This window comes from Humulus lupulus, chromosome 8, assembly GCF_963169125.1.
Source record: "Humulus lupulus chromosome 8, drHumLupu1.1, whole genome shotgun sequence".
Taxonomy (NCBI): Eukaryota; Viridiplantae; Streptophyta; class Magnoliopsida; order Rosales; family Cannabaceae; genus Humulus; species Humulus lupulus.
In genome coordinates, this window is record NC_084800.1 from 72,148,210 (window position 1) to 72,167,594 (window position 19,385).

The following is a 19,385-nucleotide window of genomic DNA, read 5'->3' on the forward strand; positions in this document are numbered from 1 at the left end:
ATCTGATATGAATAAAATGAATCAGGCGTCATGGTACCTGGTTACTTAAACAGATTTGGAAAAAAAAAACCCAGAAAAATCAAAAGTTTTGTTTGCTTGTTTTTTTATTTCTTGTACTTGTATTCTGAATAAATTTTGTAAACCTATCGATACATGTTTTGAGCAAACGTTCTAGTTCTATTTCTTTAAATAATTAATAAACACATAAATATTTATGTTAGAACCTTATTTGATGAACGTTTGGCTGCTAAACCTATATCCAATTGATCTAAACATCACAAGCAAGAACTTTTTGACAACTTTTGCCCTTTTCAACCAAAAAAACTAATCAGCTAACCTAAGCTTTCATATGTTAAAAGTACCCTAAAATATTCAACTACCTAGCTTCTTATACTACCCTAGTCTACACTAAATAATAGCAGTCAACTTTTTTTAAGTACATTTCTTAAATCAAATCAAATATGAAGTCAAGTACCGATTTAGAAAAAAAAAACCCAGAAAAATCAAATATGAAGTTCAAAATCAGATGTGAAAAAGAATAAAACTATATTTGAAGAAAGAAAAAGAAGAATAAGAAAGACCGAATAAGAAGAAGAAGAAGAAGAAGAAGAAGAATAAGAAGAAAGAAAGAAAGAAGAAGAAGAAAAAGAAGAAAGAAGAAGAAAAACCATTTCGTCGTCGTCGGAGGCAGCGGCGGAGGTAGCATCGCCGAAAGAAATCTGAGATGGACACTGAATGGGGAGGAGAAAGAAAGAAATGAGAAGAGAGAGAGATCGTGAGGAGAGAAGAGAAAATAAGAGAATTAAGTTTATGGTAATTTATTTACCATATTTTAAAAAAAAATTCCAAAACTTACCATATTTTGTACAATTATTTTTTTCCCATAAATTTAGAAACTATATATATTTTTCTCATATTTATGTAAACTTCTCTTTTAATTATTACAATACAATACAATTGCGTACCAAACATAATATAATTTAATACAAGTAAATATCAAACATAGTGTTGTATTAAACAAATACTATACAATGCAATAATATACAATCCTATATACAATACAATACGGCATACTAGACGGATCTTTAATTTGTAGTTTTTATAGAACTGTAAACAATGTAGAAATTTATTTATTTAAAAAAATGCAATTTGAAACAAGTGGTTGAAGAAACTCATACAGATAAGAGACCTAAGAGACCATACTAATACTAAATAGAGTAAATCATAAAGTAGCCAAACAATAGAGTCCCACAATTATCCATTCATATATAAAGATACCAAAAATTAGCATAAAATCAATTTTAGTAACAAAATACTCAAAAATAGTAAAATGTTAACATATATCCTCTTCCTTTTTTTAAAAAAAATAATATTAATAAAAACTTTCAGTCCATTCCTAATGAAATAATAAAGTGATCATTAATAATAGATTAGTTGTGATTGTCATCATCCCCAATTAAGAATTGCTTTAAGATAGTTTCACCCACTCCATGAGCACTCGGAAAAAGATGACCAGCACCAGGCAACTCATGGTAGTGAATCCATGGAAGCTTATCAACAATGTAACGTTGAAGCTCCAATGGGACAAGCTTATCTTCTTCCCCTTGCCATAGATGGACTGTTCCTTCATTGTTGGGAAAAGGGTTATTAAGATCTGTTGGGTCAAATTCCCATTTCCCAAATCCAACCATCATGGATCGATGAAATGACTCAAATTCTCCTTGTTGTGTCACTTGTTGCTGCAAACACAAAAATGTTCTATGTTGTCACATAGCTAGTTTAATTTGAATTCAAACTAAGCCATAGATGAACAATACAAAATGATTTGTGATATACAAGGTAACTTTTAGGTGTCGAACACTATATAAATAGAAATGCATGTAGAACGTAGAATTGGCGAGGAGTGCTCTCTTGTCTCGTCTCAATTAACCATTTAAATCCCTATTGTCGTCCTCATCCCTGTTCCTATTCCCATTTTTTTTTGTTAGGGGTGAGGCGGGGAATTTCACGAGATCCATTTATTTAAAAATAAATTTTAATTTAAAATTTTTAAAATAAATCACATGAAATTTAAAATTTTACACAATGTTCGTAAATCAAAATACTAAATATTGTTTCAAATAAATTTTAAAATACTTAAATGTGATTCGTAAACTACAAAAACATATAAATAATGGTTTATATTTTTTTGGACCCTATGTTTTTACTGATTACTTTTTTGGACCCTGTGTTTTAAAAAAAATTATTTTTGGACCTTATATTTTGTAAAATGGTTCAAATAGACCCCTAAACTCAATTTTGATGAAGAAAAAACTGAATATAACAACACAATTTTTAAGCAAAATGATTTTATTTTTGTTCTGAATTGTTAGTTTGGTAAATTATTTGTGATTTCAGTTGAGAAAACTTTGACCGAAATCGGGTTTAGGATTCTATTTGAACCATTTTACAAAACTTAGAATCCAAAAAATAATTTGTCAAAACACAAGATTCAAATAAGTAATAAGACAAAACACAAGATCTAAAAATATACAAACCCTATAGATATAAAATACATTTTAAAAAATATGAACAAATAAATAAACGGGGCATGTTGACAGAGCCGATTCTAGACATAAGTGGGCTAGGTTTGTGCGTAGGGCTCCAATTAAAGGAGCTCAAAATTTAGAAAAATGTCATTTTTCTATACAAAATGGCTCCCACATTTTACAAAACTATAATTTTATATAAATATATAAAAAAAAATTCTTAAACCCCTCCATCTCCACACCCTCTCTTGCCTTATTTAATATTCAAGAATAAAATTACCCCTGCTCTCTATTTAAATAGATGGAACAAAAATATCAAAAAAATGTCTTTAGGGGCCGGGAAAAATGTGCATCTCTGCCTATAAGTTATCTTAACTAGTGTTTGGAAGTTACTTATTATAGCAACACTTCTATAAAATGATTAAGTATACCTTCTGCTTTTCCTTTTCTGGAGTCATTTTTGACAGTGAGCTGTTGAAAATTTTGAGATCTTGAGCAGAGAAATTGATAGGACTTTTAGATATAACGGTGGAAAACGGTAACCAAGTTTGAGTGTTCCACCAATAGGTCAACCATGGCATGTAGTAAGCAACTCTTAGTGCCCATTGGTCTCCTTTGGGCTGTCTGTAATAGCACTCTCTCGACAACTCAGCTGGCAATGATGGCCACCGGTAGTTTATAACAGGAGCCATTAGTCCTGCTCCTCCAAGCCTATCCAAATACCATATACCATTTTTTTTTTAAGAAGACCTATATAATATGACATAATAATTAAAACAATAAAAAACATCAATTGGGTATGTGTTAGTTTTTTCTTACCTATGAGGAATGTACTTGAGACAACCCCATACAGCTTGGCCGCCCATGGAATTTCCAAGCACATAGAATTTGGATCCAAGTCCCAAATTATCAGCAAGCTCTTCAATATCCAAAGCCAAACTCTTCACTGTTTGTTTAGGATTGGGGTCACTTTCTCCATACCCTGGTTTGTCAAATCCCACCACGTACACACCTAGTTCTTCAATAATTTCCTGACCACATCATATATGAATACTCAGTAGATAAAAATATACATGGTTATTTTCATAGAGCTACAGTAAAAAAGACTTGGTGAAGCTCGACTTGAAGTGTTAATTGCCTCTATTATTATTGTCTCATGCTAAATTAATTGCGCATGTGTGTAATTTTGACAATGTTTGTGGTAATGTTAAAATGACCCAACAATTAAAGTGTTGATATTTGGTATTTTAAGGTGCACAATACTATATGAAGTGGCAACTCATGATTAGTTACCGATATTCTATAATACTTATTAAATTCAATAAGTAGGACACGATGTTGGATTGCACTAATAACAATATGTCACATATTTGTGGTGTTGGACACCAATAATGCCCCTTAGCCATTCTCTGGTGGACACAGGCGAGCCAGGCCCTTGACTAAATCCCCACACAATAAGACTCCAAAATTTAAAAAAAATGTCATTTTTTACATACACAAAGATTCTGAAATTTTAAAAAATTGTTACTTTATATATAATTTCTTTTAAAAAATAACATATCTTTTATATGGTTTCCCACAACTTAGGTCCACCATGTCTTTAACTTTACTTGGGGTTAATTATCTCCCGACAAAAAAAATCATGAAAATGTTAGTTGGGTTCCAACTTAGCTTCCCTTTTAAATTTGCTTTTCAACAAACTAAATATATATATATATATATATATATATATATTATTCAACCTTTGTTGCCTCTTTTGTAGAAATGGATTAATTTCTTTTGCCTAAACTAGAAACCTTAACATAAAAAAAAAAGTAATATTAATTTATTAAGAAGAGAGTTTTAATTAATTAATTAACACCGGACAAAAAATGAATATAAATTTATCAAACGAAGCACAATTTTAGAAGAGATGTAATGAAATTTTGTAATTAGTTCTTCCAATAAAAATTATTCTTTTTTATTTGGCTAATAGAGACAAATATCTTGATTAATTAAAAATTGAACCTAAATGAGAAATTTCAACATAAAAAAGTAATATTAATTAGTAGGCAGACAAGGAATTAATGAAAAAGTTATTAGTTGGGGTTCCAACTGTTAGCTTATGTTTAAAAATTGCTTCATCAAACTAAATAGATACACACTGTTCAACCTTCGTTTCCTTTCCTTATAAAAATGGACAAATTTATAAAACGAAACAAAACAATTTTAGAAAGAATATAATGAAATTTCATGATTGGTTATTCCAATAAAAATTATTCTTTTTTATTTAACCAATAATGACTGTTATCTTGATTCATTAGAAATTGGACCTAAACGAAAAAGTTATTGTTATCCCCATTTCCTACGTGGGCTCGGGGCCTTCGTCCAGGCCCATTATCAAGGGCCATGTAGGCACGCGGGCCCGGCCCAAGGCCTCTTGGTATGGAGAATGTCCGTGGAGAAGGGTATAGACCGGGGATTCATGTCTGGGCCCGTTGGAGGGGTCCGAAATGTCCCTCCGGGTCCGTCCTCCAAGACGATAGTCCGGGCGGTGTACAGAGCGTCCAGACCACCCGCAGCCTACGTGTCTCGATCCCGGACCCTGAAACGGTCCGGACCTATGGTAAACGAAGCGGGACAAAGGTAAACGGACCTGGATCACCTCACCCCCGGTTGAAGGGGCCAAGCGTCTAGGACCCTGAAGCCGCCTCACTCCACATGGGCGTTGTCCCCACTTTTCACCTGCAGAAAAGGCCACCTCGGGATTGCACGCCAATATGTCAGGTCTGCGCAGCCAAGTACTCTGACTGGTCTTGTCTCCTGAATCGGCCTCGTGACTCGAAGTGATCAGACCAAAAGCGCCGTTTTGTCGGGCGAGACGTAGCTCTAAGGTCAACCTGTTGGGCCTTAACTGGTTTGGAATTCATGTATTTTGTACCTCTTGTATTGGGCCTCCACTAGAAAGGCCACATATATCCATTTCTCCAATGGGCCTGAGTCGGACCCGGCCCAGACCCGGTGTTCCGACAAGCCTATAAATGTAAGCTACAGAACGCTGTAAACTCTCTCGCTTCTTCCACTAAAAAAAAGGCAGGAACTCTGTCAAACTATAGAGGAAAAACTCCATTGTAAAAGCTTCTTCAAGCTCTAATAATATAGACTCGTGGACTAAGGCTAGTTAACGCTCCAACCACGTAAAAACCCCATGTTAATCTTCTGTTTTCACTATACTTACTAGTAAATATTGGTTATTAATAGAGTTGCCGAAAATCTCGGTTAATAGTTTGGTGCTTTCATTGAGAGCTGAAGGAAGCTAGTGCTAACGTCAGGCCTTTACTACGATGGTGAACACGCGCACACCACCTTCGACCCTACCAATCCAGAGCATGACAACGGAGACCCGCTGCCTTCGCAGCCTATCCCTCAAGATCTGCCCGAGGACGTGCCTCCTCAAACATCTCACCAAGATGAGTCACAAGACTACGAAGGTGGGACAGAATACGAAGAGGAAAACGAGGAGGAGTATTATGAAGAGGAAAATGAGGGGGAGTACCACGACGAAGCTGCGGATCCCAAGACCCCCCACGATGATCAGCAAGACTTGGAGGTGACCAAACTAAGGCAACAAGTCCTAGATCAGGAAGCCAGGATCGCTGAGCAAGCGGAGGCACATCGACGGATACAAGAGTCTCTCCAAGCCCTACAGGCACTCTTGGTCGCGCGGGGTCCGACAGTCAACCCCGCAACTGGCCCACTTCCTGAGACGCGGCAACATGCCCCACGAGAGCAAGCCGGGGTCCCCAGAGGTGCCAGCCCTGTCCCTCCCCCGGAGCCTTTTTCCGAGCAAGCTCCAGGATGCCCGGACAGGGAGCGACGGAAGACCCGGGAGAAGACCACTCCCGTCGCTAAAGTCGGGGCTCGTTCCCGGCCGCTACCTAGGAAAGAAAAGGTGCGCCCCGTCCTAGGACGAGGCCACCCGATCAATCTGCAGGGGACGCGGCCGCGAAATACACAGCCCCGACACGCCCCAGGGCGAGACGGGCGGGAAAGGTCTTTGCACCCAAGTGCCTCGGTTAACAAGGACCGTCGGGAACAGCCTCGCTGCGAGGAATGTCACGCCCCCAGTTCAGGGGACGACACTTCCTGGATAGATTTACGCGATGGACTGAACGCCCGGAAAGAGCGGGCCCGTAAGGAAAAGATCCTCCCCCGAGACGGTGACCTCAGAAACAACATCAACGACAGGAGGAACGAGAGAATCCCCCTGGAGGATGGCACGGCCAGGCAACTCATGGAGCAAATGGCCACGTTGAAAAAGGTCACGGATCGCCTGGTCTGCAAGCAAGAAGGCGTAGACACCGACTCTGACGAAGAGGATAAAGAGCCCTGCGCAAGGCACATCCTGGACGCCATACTCCCCAAGGGGTTCAAGATGCCAAGTCTCACTGCCTATACTGGCAACACCGACCCCAGGAACCATCTGTCCCAGTACAACCGACTCATGACAGTGGCCCATGTCAGCGACGACGGCAAATGCCTCTGCTTCTCGATCACTTTGGGCGGTCCCACTGAAGAGTGGTGGAAGAGGCTTAAACCGGGGTCCATCCAATCCTGGTCCGGGCTGCAGTCAGCATTTCGAAAGCAGTTTGTGGCCGCCATGAGGATGGATATGCAAATCAACGCTCTCGCCAATATTAAGCAACTCCCCGCAGAGACATTGAGAGCCTACATCCAGCGTTTTACTGAGGAGGCCTCCAAGACGAAAGTCGACGACGGACAGCGCCTAGTGGCACTACAATCCGGGATCCAGGCCGGGTCCCCCCTTTGGGATGACATGCAGCGCAGCAAGGCCGCCACCATGGACGAATTCATCAGGAGGGCCCAAGGATTCATCAACTGGGAGGAAGCCCAGATCCAGGCCTTCGGGTGGCCCCCGGCTCCTCATCCCGTCTCTCAGAAGATTCCGGGATATACAGGACAGTTTCCAGCACAGTCCTACGCCACGCCCCCGGGACATGCCATCACGCCCGGAATCAGTTACACCCCTGCGGTATACGGCCCTGCCGCCTCGGGGTACACCCCGGCCCAGTCAACCCACTTCTCCGGTTATAGCGTCGCGCCGGCAGGACACAGCATGGCCCCCGTCGTGGTCCAGCAGTCATAAACGGGAGTGACTGAGGCAAGCGTGAATCCCTCCCGGGAGAAGCGATCAGGCAAAGGCCAGAACTGGCCCGAGCCGGCCAAGAAGGGGAAGAGGGGCTACGATCCCCAATATTCAGAATACACCAACTTTGTGGACACCAGAGAAAACATCTATCTGACGACAGAGAGGGCGGTCCACTACCGGAAGCCTAGCCCCATGTATAAAGGGGGAAGGAATCCGAGAGACACCAGCAAAATGTGAGCCTATCACAAGGACGTGGGCCACACAACCGATGAGTGTCGGCAGCTCAAAGATGAGATTGAAAATCTCATCAAGCTGGGGCACCTCCACCAGTGGGTAAGGATGCCCGTGGGAGTCCCGGGCGTTTCAGCAAGCCCTGGGCAACCCACGTCCCCGGGAACGACTCGGGCATACCCCCCCAGGGAGGGTATGCACAGGGACCTCCAACGCAGGCCCCTCAGGGGGCCCTCACAGCGCAAGTTCCCGGTCCCGGAATGCCTTATCCCTTCGGGGCAGCACCCCCTCGAGTTGACGGACATGTGGCAACCATCTCGGGCGGACCTCACCTGGGAGGGCCTTCAAGGAATCACCAAAAGCGCTATCTGAGCGAGCTGGACCACGACCAGGAAGTTTGCGCCCTTGTCCAGGCTTCGGCTCAGCGCCCTAAATTGATAAACCTCCCCATCACCTTCACGGAGGAAGACGCCCGCAACGCCCACTTTCCGCACCATGACCCGCTGGTCATAGACGCTCAAATCGCCAACAAATTGGTGTCTCGCGTGCTGGTAGATGATGGAAGTTCCGTCAACTTGTTGCTCAAACCCGCTTTCACCGCCATTGGCCTGACGGAAGCGGATCTGGCGTCCTGCCCGACCTAAATTTATGGCTTCAATGGAGATGCGCTTCTCCCCATGGGAAAGATCCAGCTGCCGATTACGTTGGGGGGTGAATTGCAGCACTCGTTCAAGTTATGCACCTTTGTCGTGGTGGACTGCCTCACTGCTTACAATGTCATCTTTGGCTGGCCCGCACTGGTCGAGTTCGGGGCCATCACCTCCATCCGCCATCTTTGCATGAAGTTCCCATGCGACAACGGAGGGGTAGGGACCGTCTGGGGAGACCAAAAGAGCGCTCGGAAGTGCTACCATGTCTCCACCCGGCCCATATTCATGATCCGGGAGGAGCCCGTCGAACCAGTTCTTCTCCCGCCCGCCGAGAGGATGGTCCGGGAAGAAGACGACCAGGACCCGCGAATAGGGGACGATCGTGCCCTGGAGCCAATGGACGAAATAAAAGAGGTGTGCATTAGCGAAACCGATCCAACCCGGGTCATCCAAGTCGGAAAAAGCCTGCCGGCAGACATTTGGGCCGCTGTCATCGCTCAAGTCAAGGATAACCAGGACCTTCTGGCCTGGTCCCACTCCGACATGACCAGGATAGACCGCAACATCATTTTCCACGCGTTGAATATTGACCCAAACGTGACCCCGATCCGCCAAAAACGTAGGCCTTTGGGGACGGAGAGGGCCGAGGCCCTTAAGCTGGAGGTTGAGAAGCTGTCTTCTATCAACTTCATACGCGAGGTTGTGTACCCCATGTGGCTGGCCAACCCCGTCAAGGTACCAAAGCCGAATGGGACCTGGAGAATGTGCATTGACTTCACAGACCTCAACAAAGCTTGTCTGAAGGACTGTTTCCCGCTCCCCCGGATCGGCCAAATGGTGGATGCCATGTCCGGGTACGAGATCTTGAGCTTCATGGACGCTTACTCTGGCTACAACCAGATCTCTATGCACATGGCTGATCAGGGACACACCAATTTCCTAACCGACAAGGGAATCTATTGCTACATAGTCATGCCTTTCGGACTCAAGAATGCCGGGGCAACGTACCAAAGACTCGTCAATCGGATGTTTCGAGCCCAGTTAGGATGAAACATGGAGGTATACATCGATGATATGCTGGTCAAGTCTAAAACATCCTGGAACCATCCGGATGACTTGGTGGAGGCTTTCGCGGTTATCCGGAAGTACGGGATGAAGCTGAATCCTAAAAAGTGCACTTTCGACGTGGCTTCCGGGAAGTTCCTGGGTTTCATAGTAAGTTTCCGGGGAATAGATGCCAATCCGGATAAGATTAAGGCATTGATCGACATGGCCTCTCCCCGGAAGCACAAGGACGTGCAAAGCCTAACGGGGCGAGTAGCCACCCTGAGCCGTTTCGTTTCTAAAGCTCGGACAAGTGTCCCGTTCTTCAACGTCCTTCGGAGAAGCCAGTGTTTCGAATGGTCGCCTGAATGCGAAGAGGCCTTCCAGAAGCTGAAAGAACACCTGGCCAAAGCCCCGATCCTGGCGAAACCGGTGGAGGGGGAGTCCCTGTATCTATACCTGGCCGTGACCGAGCACGCGATCAGCGCCGCGTTGGTGCGAGAGGAACAAAGGACACAACTCCCGGTATACTACGTAAGCAAGCGGTTGCTCGACGCTGAATCTCGATACCCGTTGATCAAAAAACTAACTTTCTGCCTGCTGATGGCGTCCAGAAAGCTTCGACCTTACTTTCAGGCCCACGCCATAAAGGTCTTAACCAATCATCCTTTGCAGCAGGTATTACAGAAGCCCGAGTCATCGGGAAGACTCCTGAAGTGGGCCATGGAGCTAAGCCATTTCGATATATCTTACGTGCCCAAAGTGTCCATCAAGGGACAGGCCTTGGCCGATTTCATCGTCAAATGTTCCGGGATTTCTCTGGAAGACAGTATTCCCGAAGCCCCTGCGGCACCCTTGTGGAAAATCTTCGTGGATGGAGCCTCGAACGAGAATGGGGCCGGAGCCGAGATCATCTTGGTGTCACCACAGGGACACCAACTGCAAAATGCCCTTCGCTTCCAGTTCAAAGCATCAAACAACGAGGCGGAGCATGAAGCTGTCCTAGCCGGCCTGTGCTTGGCCCGGGAGGTAGGGGCAGCGAGCCTGGAAATTTACAGCGATTCCCAGCTAGTCGTCAGACAAATCTCGGGGGAGTATCAGACCAAAGGAGAGAAAATGGCGGCGTACGTGACTCAAGCGAGGGAGCTATTACAGGCGTTTGCAGCACATTCCATCCGCCAGATCCCCCAGGAGTAGAATGTCATCGCGGATACACTGGCCAAGCTGGCCACCAACGCCGAATCAGAACTGGCCGGACTGGTCCCTGTCAACCGTCTCCCTGTCCCGAGCATCAGGGCCCCCGCCATCCACGCTGTTGACCACTCCGCTTCCTGGATGGGACCACTGATCCGCTATCTGTCTATCGGGGAAGTTCCAACTGACCGGGCCGCTGCCAGGAAACTCCAATATCAAGTCCACCGCTACGTCATGATGGATGGAAAGCTCTATCACCGGGGTTTGTCCATGCCTTACCTGAGGTGTGTGTCCGGGACCGAGCTGGGCGCCATCATGCATGAGGTGCATGAAGGATTTTGCGGAGATCACACTGCCGGGCCCAGTCTGTCCAAAAAGATCCTGCGCCAAAGATACTTCTGGCCAACCATGAAGAAAGACTGTATAAATTACGTCCGCAAGTGCGAACAGTGCCAGAGGTACGTGAAGGTCCCTCGGGTGCCCCCGACAGAGATAACCTAGATGAATAGCCCCTGGCCTTTCGCAGTGTGGGGGATCGATCTTGTTGGATCCCTCCCGACCGGTAGAGAGGGGGGGGGGGGGGGGTAAAGTACGCCATTGTGGCTGTGGACTATTACACAAAATGGGTTGAGGCAAAGCCCATGAACACAATCACTTCCAAAAAGGCCTTAGATTTCATCATAAACAACATAGTGTGTCGGTATGGCCTCCCCTACAAAATCGTATACGACAACGGGAAGCAGTTCGACAGCGCCCACTTCACGGATTTTTGCGAAAGGCACGGTATAGTGAAGAGCTTCTCCGTGGTTGCCAGACCTCAGGCAAACGGGCAGGCAGAAGCTGTGAGCAAAATCCTAAAGGGGACACTAAAGAAAAAGCTCCAGGCCTGTAAGAGAAAATGGCCCGAGGAACTCCCCCGCGTACTATGGGCTTACCGAACGACCGAGCGGACGTCAACCGGCCACACCCCCTACTCTATGGTCTATGGATGCGAAGTCGTCATCCCGATCGAAACGACCGTCCCGTCCCACTGACGTGACACGTATGATCTCGCCCATAACCACGCCTTACTCCAAGAATCACTAGATCTCATCGAAGAGATCCGGGAAGAATCGCAGGTGCAGCTGAAGATGTATCAAGGCAAGATCGTACGGCACTTCAACTCCAAATTCAGGAGCCGTAAGTTTGAAACTGGCGACTTGGTTTTGCGAAGAGTCTTCCCTGCCACTCAAGATCCGGGAGTGGGGGTTCTGGGCCCAAATTGGGAGGGGTCGTATGAGATCCAGCACGGGGTGTGCCCCGGAACGTACCGCTTAAAGCGGCTCGATGGCTCGGAGGTCTCGCAAGCCTGGAATGCGGAACATCTCCATAAATACTATCAATAGTCAGGGAGCCTTTCCCAGTTTAATATTTTCGTTGTAAACAATGTACGCCTCAGGGTGAATTTCTTTCAAACAATGGAAATGACGTGTCCAAAACTTCATAAAGGGTCATTGTCAAAACTGTGCTAATCTTTCTCAAGTCACCACAGACCTATCTCCGCTCACTTGCGGGGGTATCATCCCAGGTGTAAGCAATCACCTGGCGGAGCGCAAGCTTAGGCTAGTCCCGGCCCGGACCACAGTCCGGGAGACGCAAACCCCACGGTCCAACCCCAGACGAACGATGACCGGGGGGTATAAAAGAGGACCGTGCCCAAGGCCGGTCCCACCCCAGATGAACGATGTCCAGGGGTATAAAAGAGGACCGTGCCAAGGCCGGTCCCACCCCTAGCGAACGATGTCCGGGGGTATAAAATAAAGAGGACCGACCTAAAGGCGGTCCCACCCCGGACAAACGATGCCCGGGGGTATAAAAACGGACCGAGCCCAAGGCCGGTCCCACCCCGGACGAACGATGTCCGAGGTATAAAAGAGGACTGTGCCCTAGGCTGGTCCCACCCCGAACGAACGACGTCCGGGGGTATAAAAGAGGACCGTGCCAAGGCCGGTCCCACCCAGGGCAAACGATGTCCGGGGGTATAAAATAAAGAGGACCGACCTAAAGGCGGTCCCATCTCGGACAAACGACGCCCGGGGGTATAAAAGCGGAGGACCGAGCCCAAGGCCGGTCCCACCCCAGACGAACGATGTCCGAGGGTATAAAAGAGGACCGTGCCCAAGGCCGGTCCCACCCCGGATGAACGATGTCCGGGGGTATAAAAGAGGACCATGCCAAGGCCGGTCCCACCCCGAGCGAACGATGTCCGGGGGTATAAAATAAAGAGGACCGACCTAAAGGCGGTCCTACCCCGGACAAACGATGCCCGGGGGTATAAAAACGGACCGAGCCCAAGGCCGGTCCCACCCCTGATGAACGATGTCCGGGGGTATAAAAGAGGACCGTGCCCTAGGCCGATCCCACCCCGGACGAACGACATCCGGGGGTATAAAATAGAGGACCGACCCAAAGCCGGTCCCACCCCGGGTGATCGACGTCCGGTGGTATAAAATAGATGACCAGGCCCAAAGCCGATCCTGCCCGGACGAACGATGTCCGAGAGTAATGCCGGTCCCGTCCTGGACAAGTGATGTCCGGGGGAGCAAAATAAAGAGGACGGAGCTTAGGGCTCGTCCTGTCCGGAAAAATTACGTCCGGGATATAAAAGCATCCGGTTTACCCCAGGGCAAAGCCAGGGCCTAAAACTGATAAAAGGAGAAAAGAACTCCAGGTTAAACCATGCCACGAGGGCCCTGGAATGGGTGCCAGGATTAGAAACTTGGAAAGTTAAGTCGTTGGGTCTAGTCCAGGCCGTTGGAACCAGAACTAAACCCTTGCAATCAGTTAATCGCGGCAACAAAATGAAATTCCTACTTGGAACAGCGAAAGGAAACCTTCATAAAAACCAGAGAAGGTAGCAGTGTTTTAAATTTAAGTACAAGCCAAAAACACAAATAAAAATTACGTGTCCGGGCCTACAACACATCCACCCGGAGGTCTACATCCTCCCTCTCCTTGGCCTCATACTCGGCCCGCTTTGTCTCAGGATCGGGGAAGACAAGGAGATTCATGCTCTTATCCTTGCACCAGGCCATGTAGATGGCCTCGTCAAAGGTGACATCTAGTAGGCCCTCGGCCTCCTCCTTTTCTCGACGGGTCGTTTCATGCGCCGCCTTCTCCTGGAGCAGAGAATCGCCCAGCTCGCAGACCCGGGTTTTCAAGGCCTGGATCTCCTCCTTATCCAGGGCGGACTGAGCCGTGGCCGTCTCCAAGAGCGTCGCCCGCTCATCGGCCTCCTTTGTCTTCCGGGACAACTCCTCTTCCAACCCGGCCTTGACTCGGCCGAGCTCCTCGCGCTCTGCCTTCACACGGGCCAACTCTGCCTGGACGAAGGCCGTCTCCCGGCCAAGAGCCTCCTTGGCGGCCTCCCTCTGATTCACGGCCGCCTCCAACTCTAGCTTGGCCGTCTCCATCTTTATGGCGAGCTCGGCCACCAAATCGGCACTCCGTTGGGACAGCAGATCGACCTAGAGCAAAGAAAAGTTAGAAAATAAAACTATCATCAACAAGTAAGGGAAGGAGTGTAAGAGAAGTGAAAGTTACCGCGGTGGCCTGGTGGCGGAGAGCCTGAGAGACGAATAGTACGTCCGGGTTGGCTATCGTGGCGTACCTCTTGAGCTGAAGATTGGACATGGTGCTCCCAACCTGGTCCAGCAGGTCAACCGCCAGGGGAGCCATGTCCTAGCCAAGTTTAGGGCGGAAGCCCGCTTCAGCGATTAGCCGGTCCACGATTGGCTGGGGAGCGCTAAACTCGGCAGGACGATTCGAGAATTCAACCTGACAACGGATCGTCAGGGCCTTGTAAGTGTCATCCCTCCAGCACCGGCCGTTTTCCCAAGTCCGGTTGATCAGCTGGGACTGCTCATCCCGCAGGGCTAGTTCCCCCTTCTCCAGAAGAGTCGGGCGTAGGGGAAGAACTGGCGTGGGGGGGGGGGGGGGGGGGGGGGATTTCTTTCGCGGTCAGCCGACTCTCCCCATGTGACTCTTCAGTCGAGCCGGCTCGCATCACCCGGGGCCTTTTCCCGGCGTTGCCTTCTCCGGCGTCAGCATCCGGGCCCCTCTTCCCGGAGCTCCGGCTAGCAGCTGCGCCCGCCTCCAAATCAATCACCGGGGGCGGGTTGGAGGCGAAGTTTGCAGCAGGCTCCACGCCCTAGAAGGGGACCACGGCCAGAGCTCCTTCGCCTGGATGGAGCTCTGTCCCGGATAGTTCCCCCGTAAGGTGGGGCTCCGGACCTGTCACCTCGTTCCTCTTCCTGGCCGCCTTCTTGGCCGACCGGTCCTTGATAAGCCGCCTCATTTCGCTGGCCGGGTTTTACATGTCAGAGTCCTCTGCAAAGGTACAGAAAAAGGAGTTAGGACGGTAAACCAAACAGATGAAAACACAAATCAAAGTTAGGAATGGCCTGGGACGAACCCTCGTCTAGGCCCCGGGCGAGACTCAATTCCCTTAAATCAAATGAATGGACTCGATCCCCCATGTCGTCCGGGTTCAAGAAGCCCCCGTACTGGAGGAACCCAGATAAGAACATGAGGACCTCTGAGCCTACCGGGACGGGAACTAAAGGCCTCACCTCCCCATCGGCCCCAAACGCGGGGCCCAGGGGGACTAGCCTATCCCTAGCTAAGTCTCCGACTCGAGGAGCATACGTTAAGGTTAAAGGGGAGTTACCTCGCCCCGATACGCTAGCCCCGGGGGTCCCGGAGTTTGGTAGGGCATCTTCGAAGAGCTCCTCCAGCTCTTTTGAGGTGGCCGCTTCCGCCGGGGCCTGGTCCTTCTTCCGCTGGGCCGCGTCGGCCCGCGCCGCTTGTACCACTATGGCAATGTGGTCCAGAGCCAACTGTTCCCAGACGTCGACGTTCTTCTCGCAGGGGATGCCCCGAAGGTTCGGGATAACAATGGTATGGGTGGCCGTGAGCATCCCAACCAGTCGGAGATTGTCATTCGTGACGTAGCCCCCTAAGTCTAGATCCTCTGTGGTCAACTTAGAATAAAATCTCCTCATTTCCAGAATGAACTCGGTAAGAGGAGTTTGAGTGAAGGGCCCTGCCACCCGGAAAATATGATAAGAGACGAGTAGAAAAGGTGAATAAAAGAAAGGTCCAAGGAAGTACTTACCCACTCGCTGGAAGTCCAGCAACAGTGTGGGGTTCTTGTCTACAAGGAATCCGGACGTCATGAACCAATAATGCTTGACGTCTGGGGGATGCCTCTAGGAGCTGGTAGGAGCGGGATAGCTGCTCCGCGATTTCAACCTATAAAAGTCGTCCAGGGTCTTGTCCTTGACGTTAACCTGCGGCTCCAGCTTGTAGAAGTACAAGACCTCCGCAGGGGTGGGCTTCGTGATCTCCTTCGCGGCGCAGAATACACGCCATCCAGCGAGTAGACGGTACGCTTATGGCAGAAGCTGGAACAGTGCAATTCCCACGTACGTCAAGAACCGCACGAAAAAGTCATGAAGCGGGAGCGTAGCTCCCGCGCTGATATGGCCAGCACTCCAGGCTCTGAATCCTTCCACGGACGTATGCGCCCGCTCCTTGAGCCTGGCAAGGCGGTTGTGAAAGAGGCCCGGAGTTGATTCGATGCCCAAACGCTGCTTCAGGAGCAGCATCATCCGGTAATTTCGGAACGAGTTAGACGTCACGTCCATTTCCCACCTGTTGCCCTTAGGCGTCTGGGATCCGGGAACGGTGACAGGGGCCCTATTGACCTCCTCTTCAGAATGGAGTGTAACGCCCGTTGCCATAGCTGACGATCTGGGAACACAGAAATAAAGGCCAAGCAGTCAGCACCTAAACCCAAGAAAGTCGGTCAAGGTACGGGGAGTCGGACTGCTTGGAATCCCGTCGGATCAGGTCCGGGATTCCGGAGAGCCCCGGGACCCTGATCGGGAGAGGAGACTACTAAGGCCCGCCCCTTGTCCGGGAAGCGTCCGGGTACGGAGCAACCCGGACCAAGCGGCCTTCCTAGCAATTTCTAAGCACAGAGCCTAAACGCACGCATCAAAAGAACATCACAGGTTCATAAAGTTGTCAAGAGAGTTAGGAGAACTTACTGTGAGGTGTCGACCATAGAAGGTGGTGGTTGTCCGACGGTAAGGACAGCAGAACCTCGTTCTTGAAGTGGCGCAGCCGGTGCAGCAGTTCATCGACAAGACAAACCCGAGACACGTCTTCAGGAAGAAGAGCAGAAGTTGGGATTCTGGGGAACAGGTGGCGGCGCAGAGTTAGCAGGTGACATTTATGAGTCCTTTCAGGTTGGATCCTCGCCATCTCAGATCTGACGGCCCAGGAGTGACAGATGCCAAAGGTCATCCCATCCTACGGTCCACCTCGTTCTAGGGACATTAATGATGGCCCCCCGTGCAGATGGGACGCCTCGAGACGTGCGCTGACACCCTAGTCTAGGCCTAGCGACCCTTGGAAGGACTAGGCGACCCTTCAAGACCCGTGCAGCAATCACCTGACGACACGTGTATCCTTACCATAAAGCGGGACAAAGGTAAACGTCCCCGGACCGTGGTAAGTGATCCGGGCCAAGCATCCAACCAATGCCACGGCCTACTGACCCGGACCCACGAACTCGGGCAGGAACCGGGGAGGCAACCAAGCGAGCATCGTGGGGACAGTGTAACCCTCCTCTTGGCAGACCTAGGCGAAGGCTTGGGGGGTAAATGTTATCCCCATTTCCTACGTGGGCTCGGGGCCTTCGTCCAGGCCCATTATCAGGGGCCATGTAGGCACGCGGGCCCGACCCAAGGCCTCTTGGTATGGAGAATGTTCGTGGAGAAGGGTATAGATCGAGGATTCATGTCCGGGCCCGTTGGAGGGGTCCGGAATGTCCCTCCGGGTCCGTCCTCCGAGACGATAGTCCGGGCGGTGTACAGAGCGTCCGGACCACCCGCAGCCTACGTGTCCCGATCGCGGACCCTGATACGGTCCGGGCCTGTGGTAAACGAAGCGGGACAAAGGTAAACGGACCCGGATCACCTCACCCCCGGTTGAAGGGGCCAAGCGTCCAGGACCCTGAAGCTGCCTCACTCCACGTGGGCGTTGTCCCCACTTTTCACCTGCAGAAAAGGCCACCTCGGGATTGCACGCCAATGTGTCAGGTCTGGGCATCCAAGTACTCTGACTGGTCTTGTCTCCTGAATCGGCCTCGTGACTCGAAGTGATCAGACCAAAAGCGTCGTTTTGTCGGGCGAGACGTAGCCCTAAGGTCAACCTGTTGGGCCTTAGCTGGTTTGGAATTCATGTATTTTGTACCTCTTGTATTGGGCCTCCACTAGAAAGGCCACATATATCCATTTCTCCGATGGGCCTGGGTCAGACCCGGCCCAGACCCGGTGTTCCGACAAGCCTATAAATGTAAGCTACAGAACGCTGTAAACTCTCTCGCTTCTTCCACTAAAAAAAAGGCAGGAACTCTGTCAAACTATAGAGGAAAAACTCCATTGTAAAAGCTTCTTCAAGCTCTAATAATATAGACTCGTGGACTAAGGCTAGTTAACGCCTCAACCACGTAAAAATCCCATGTTAATCTTCTGTTTTCACTATACTTACTAGTAAATATTGGTTATTAATAGAGTTGCCGAAAATCTCGGTTAACAGTTATATATTAAGAAGAGAGTTTTAATTATTAATACTGGGCAATGAGAAAGGTCAGTGGAAAGAAGTGATGCAGTATGTCTAGAGGAAGAGAAGCCATGGATGAAGATGATCTTATAATTAGCATGTTGTTTAGGGACTCCAAATTCCTTGTAAGCCAAATGTTTTCCATCCCTTAACTTGACTCTTGGAGCTGTGATTTGAGGCCCTCCTTTAGACCCACATATTTTTGGTGGTGGTGGCCTCACTGCTACTATAGCTGCCTTGTATCCCCATGACACCACCAACCCCATCCCCATCACCACTACCGGAGCCATAATCCCCTTAAACATCTCCATCTTTGTCCGATCCCTGAAAATTAATTATTTGTAATAGATGATCATGATCATGATCATTAATCCAAGACAAAAACAATAACCAGATATGCATAGATTTATATAGTAAGGCTGTGAAATCAAATCATCAACCTACCAGAGAGGGATAGATTTAGGGGCAGGCGTGCTCTTTATTTCTTTTCTGTATTATATAGTTTATTTCTATATGACCCTTTTGCTAAGGCTGTTTAATTATATATATACATATATATGTGAATGTATTATAGTTTGGTTGGAGGAAAAAGTTGAATTTGATAATGCATAATGTGTTTGGTGAGACGTGGATAGGTCACTGAACTGATCCAGGAACAAACAAAGTGCTGTTTTGTCCAAGCTATTTTACTTACGAGGAATGTTCTCTCTCTTTTGTATTCTCCTTTTAGTTTTGTGACAAGTGTCATGTTCTAATTAATAATTATTTTTACTTAATAATTAGTTATAAATTATATTATACTTTTATTACATTAATATCACTCTAACTAAATTACTCTACTAAATTTTTCACTTACGCCAAGCTAATAGGAAATATCACCACACAAAAAATGTTAGAATTTAATTAAAGAGGATGGAA

At 48.3% G+C, this 19,385-nt stretch overlaps 1 protein-coding gene across 1 annotated transcript; it reads right to left on the reverse strand.

The window, feature by feature from the left end:
- Positions 1–1,243: 1,243 nt before the first annotated feature.
- On the reverse strand, positions 1,244–18,950 carry LOC133797770 (uncharacterized). Its single transcript, XM_062235809.1, has 5 exons — positions 18,912–18,950; positions 18,479–18,791; positions 3,348–3,559; positions 2,960–3,239; positions 1,244–1,739 (listed from the first exon to the last, which is right to left on the reverse strand). The coding sequence occupies exons 2-5, from the start codon at positions 18,776–18,778 to the stop codon at positions 1,431–1,433; spliced, it is 1,101 nt and encodes a 366-aa protein (XP_062091793.1). The 5' UTR covers positions 18,779–18,791; positions 18,912–18,950; the 3' UTR covers positions 1,244–1,430.
- Positions 18,951–19,385: the final 435 nt, after the last annotated feature.

Excerpts from the sequence above, each read along its gene's own strand:
- LOC133797770 (XM_062235809.1), bottom strand. The coding sequence starts at position 18,778 with ATGGAGATGTTTAAGGGGATTATGGCTCCGGTAGTGGTGATGGGGATG. Across the intron at positions 3,240-3,347 it reads CTCAAGTACATTCCTCATAG|GCTTGGAGGAGCAGGACTAA; the intron begins GTAAGAAAAAAC and ends GTATTTGGATAG. Across the intron at positions 1,740-2,959 it reads CAGAAAAGGAAAAGCAGAAG|CAACAAGTGACACAACAAGG; the intron begins GTATACTTAATC and ends TTGTGTTTGCAG.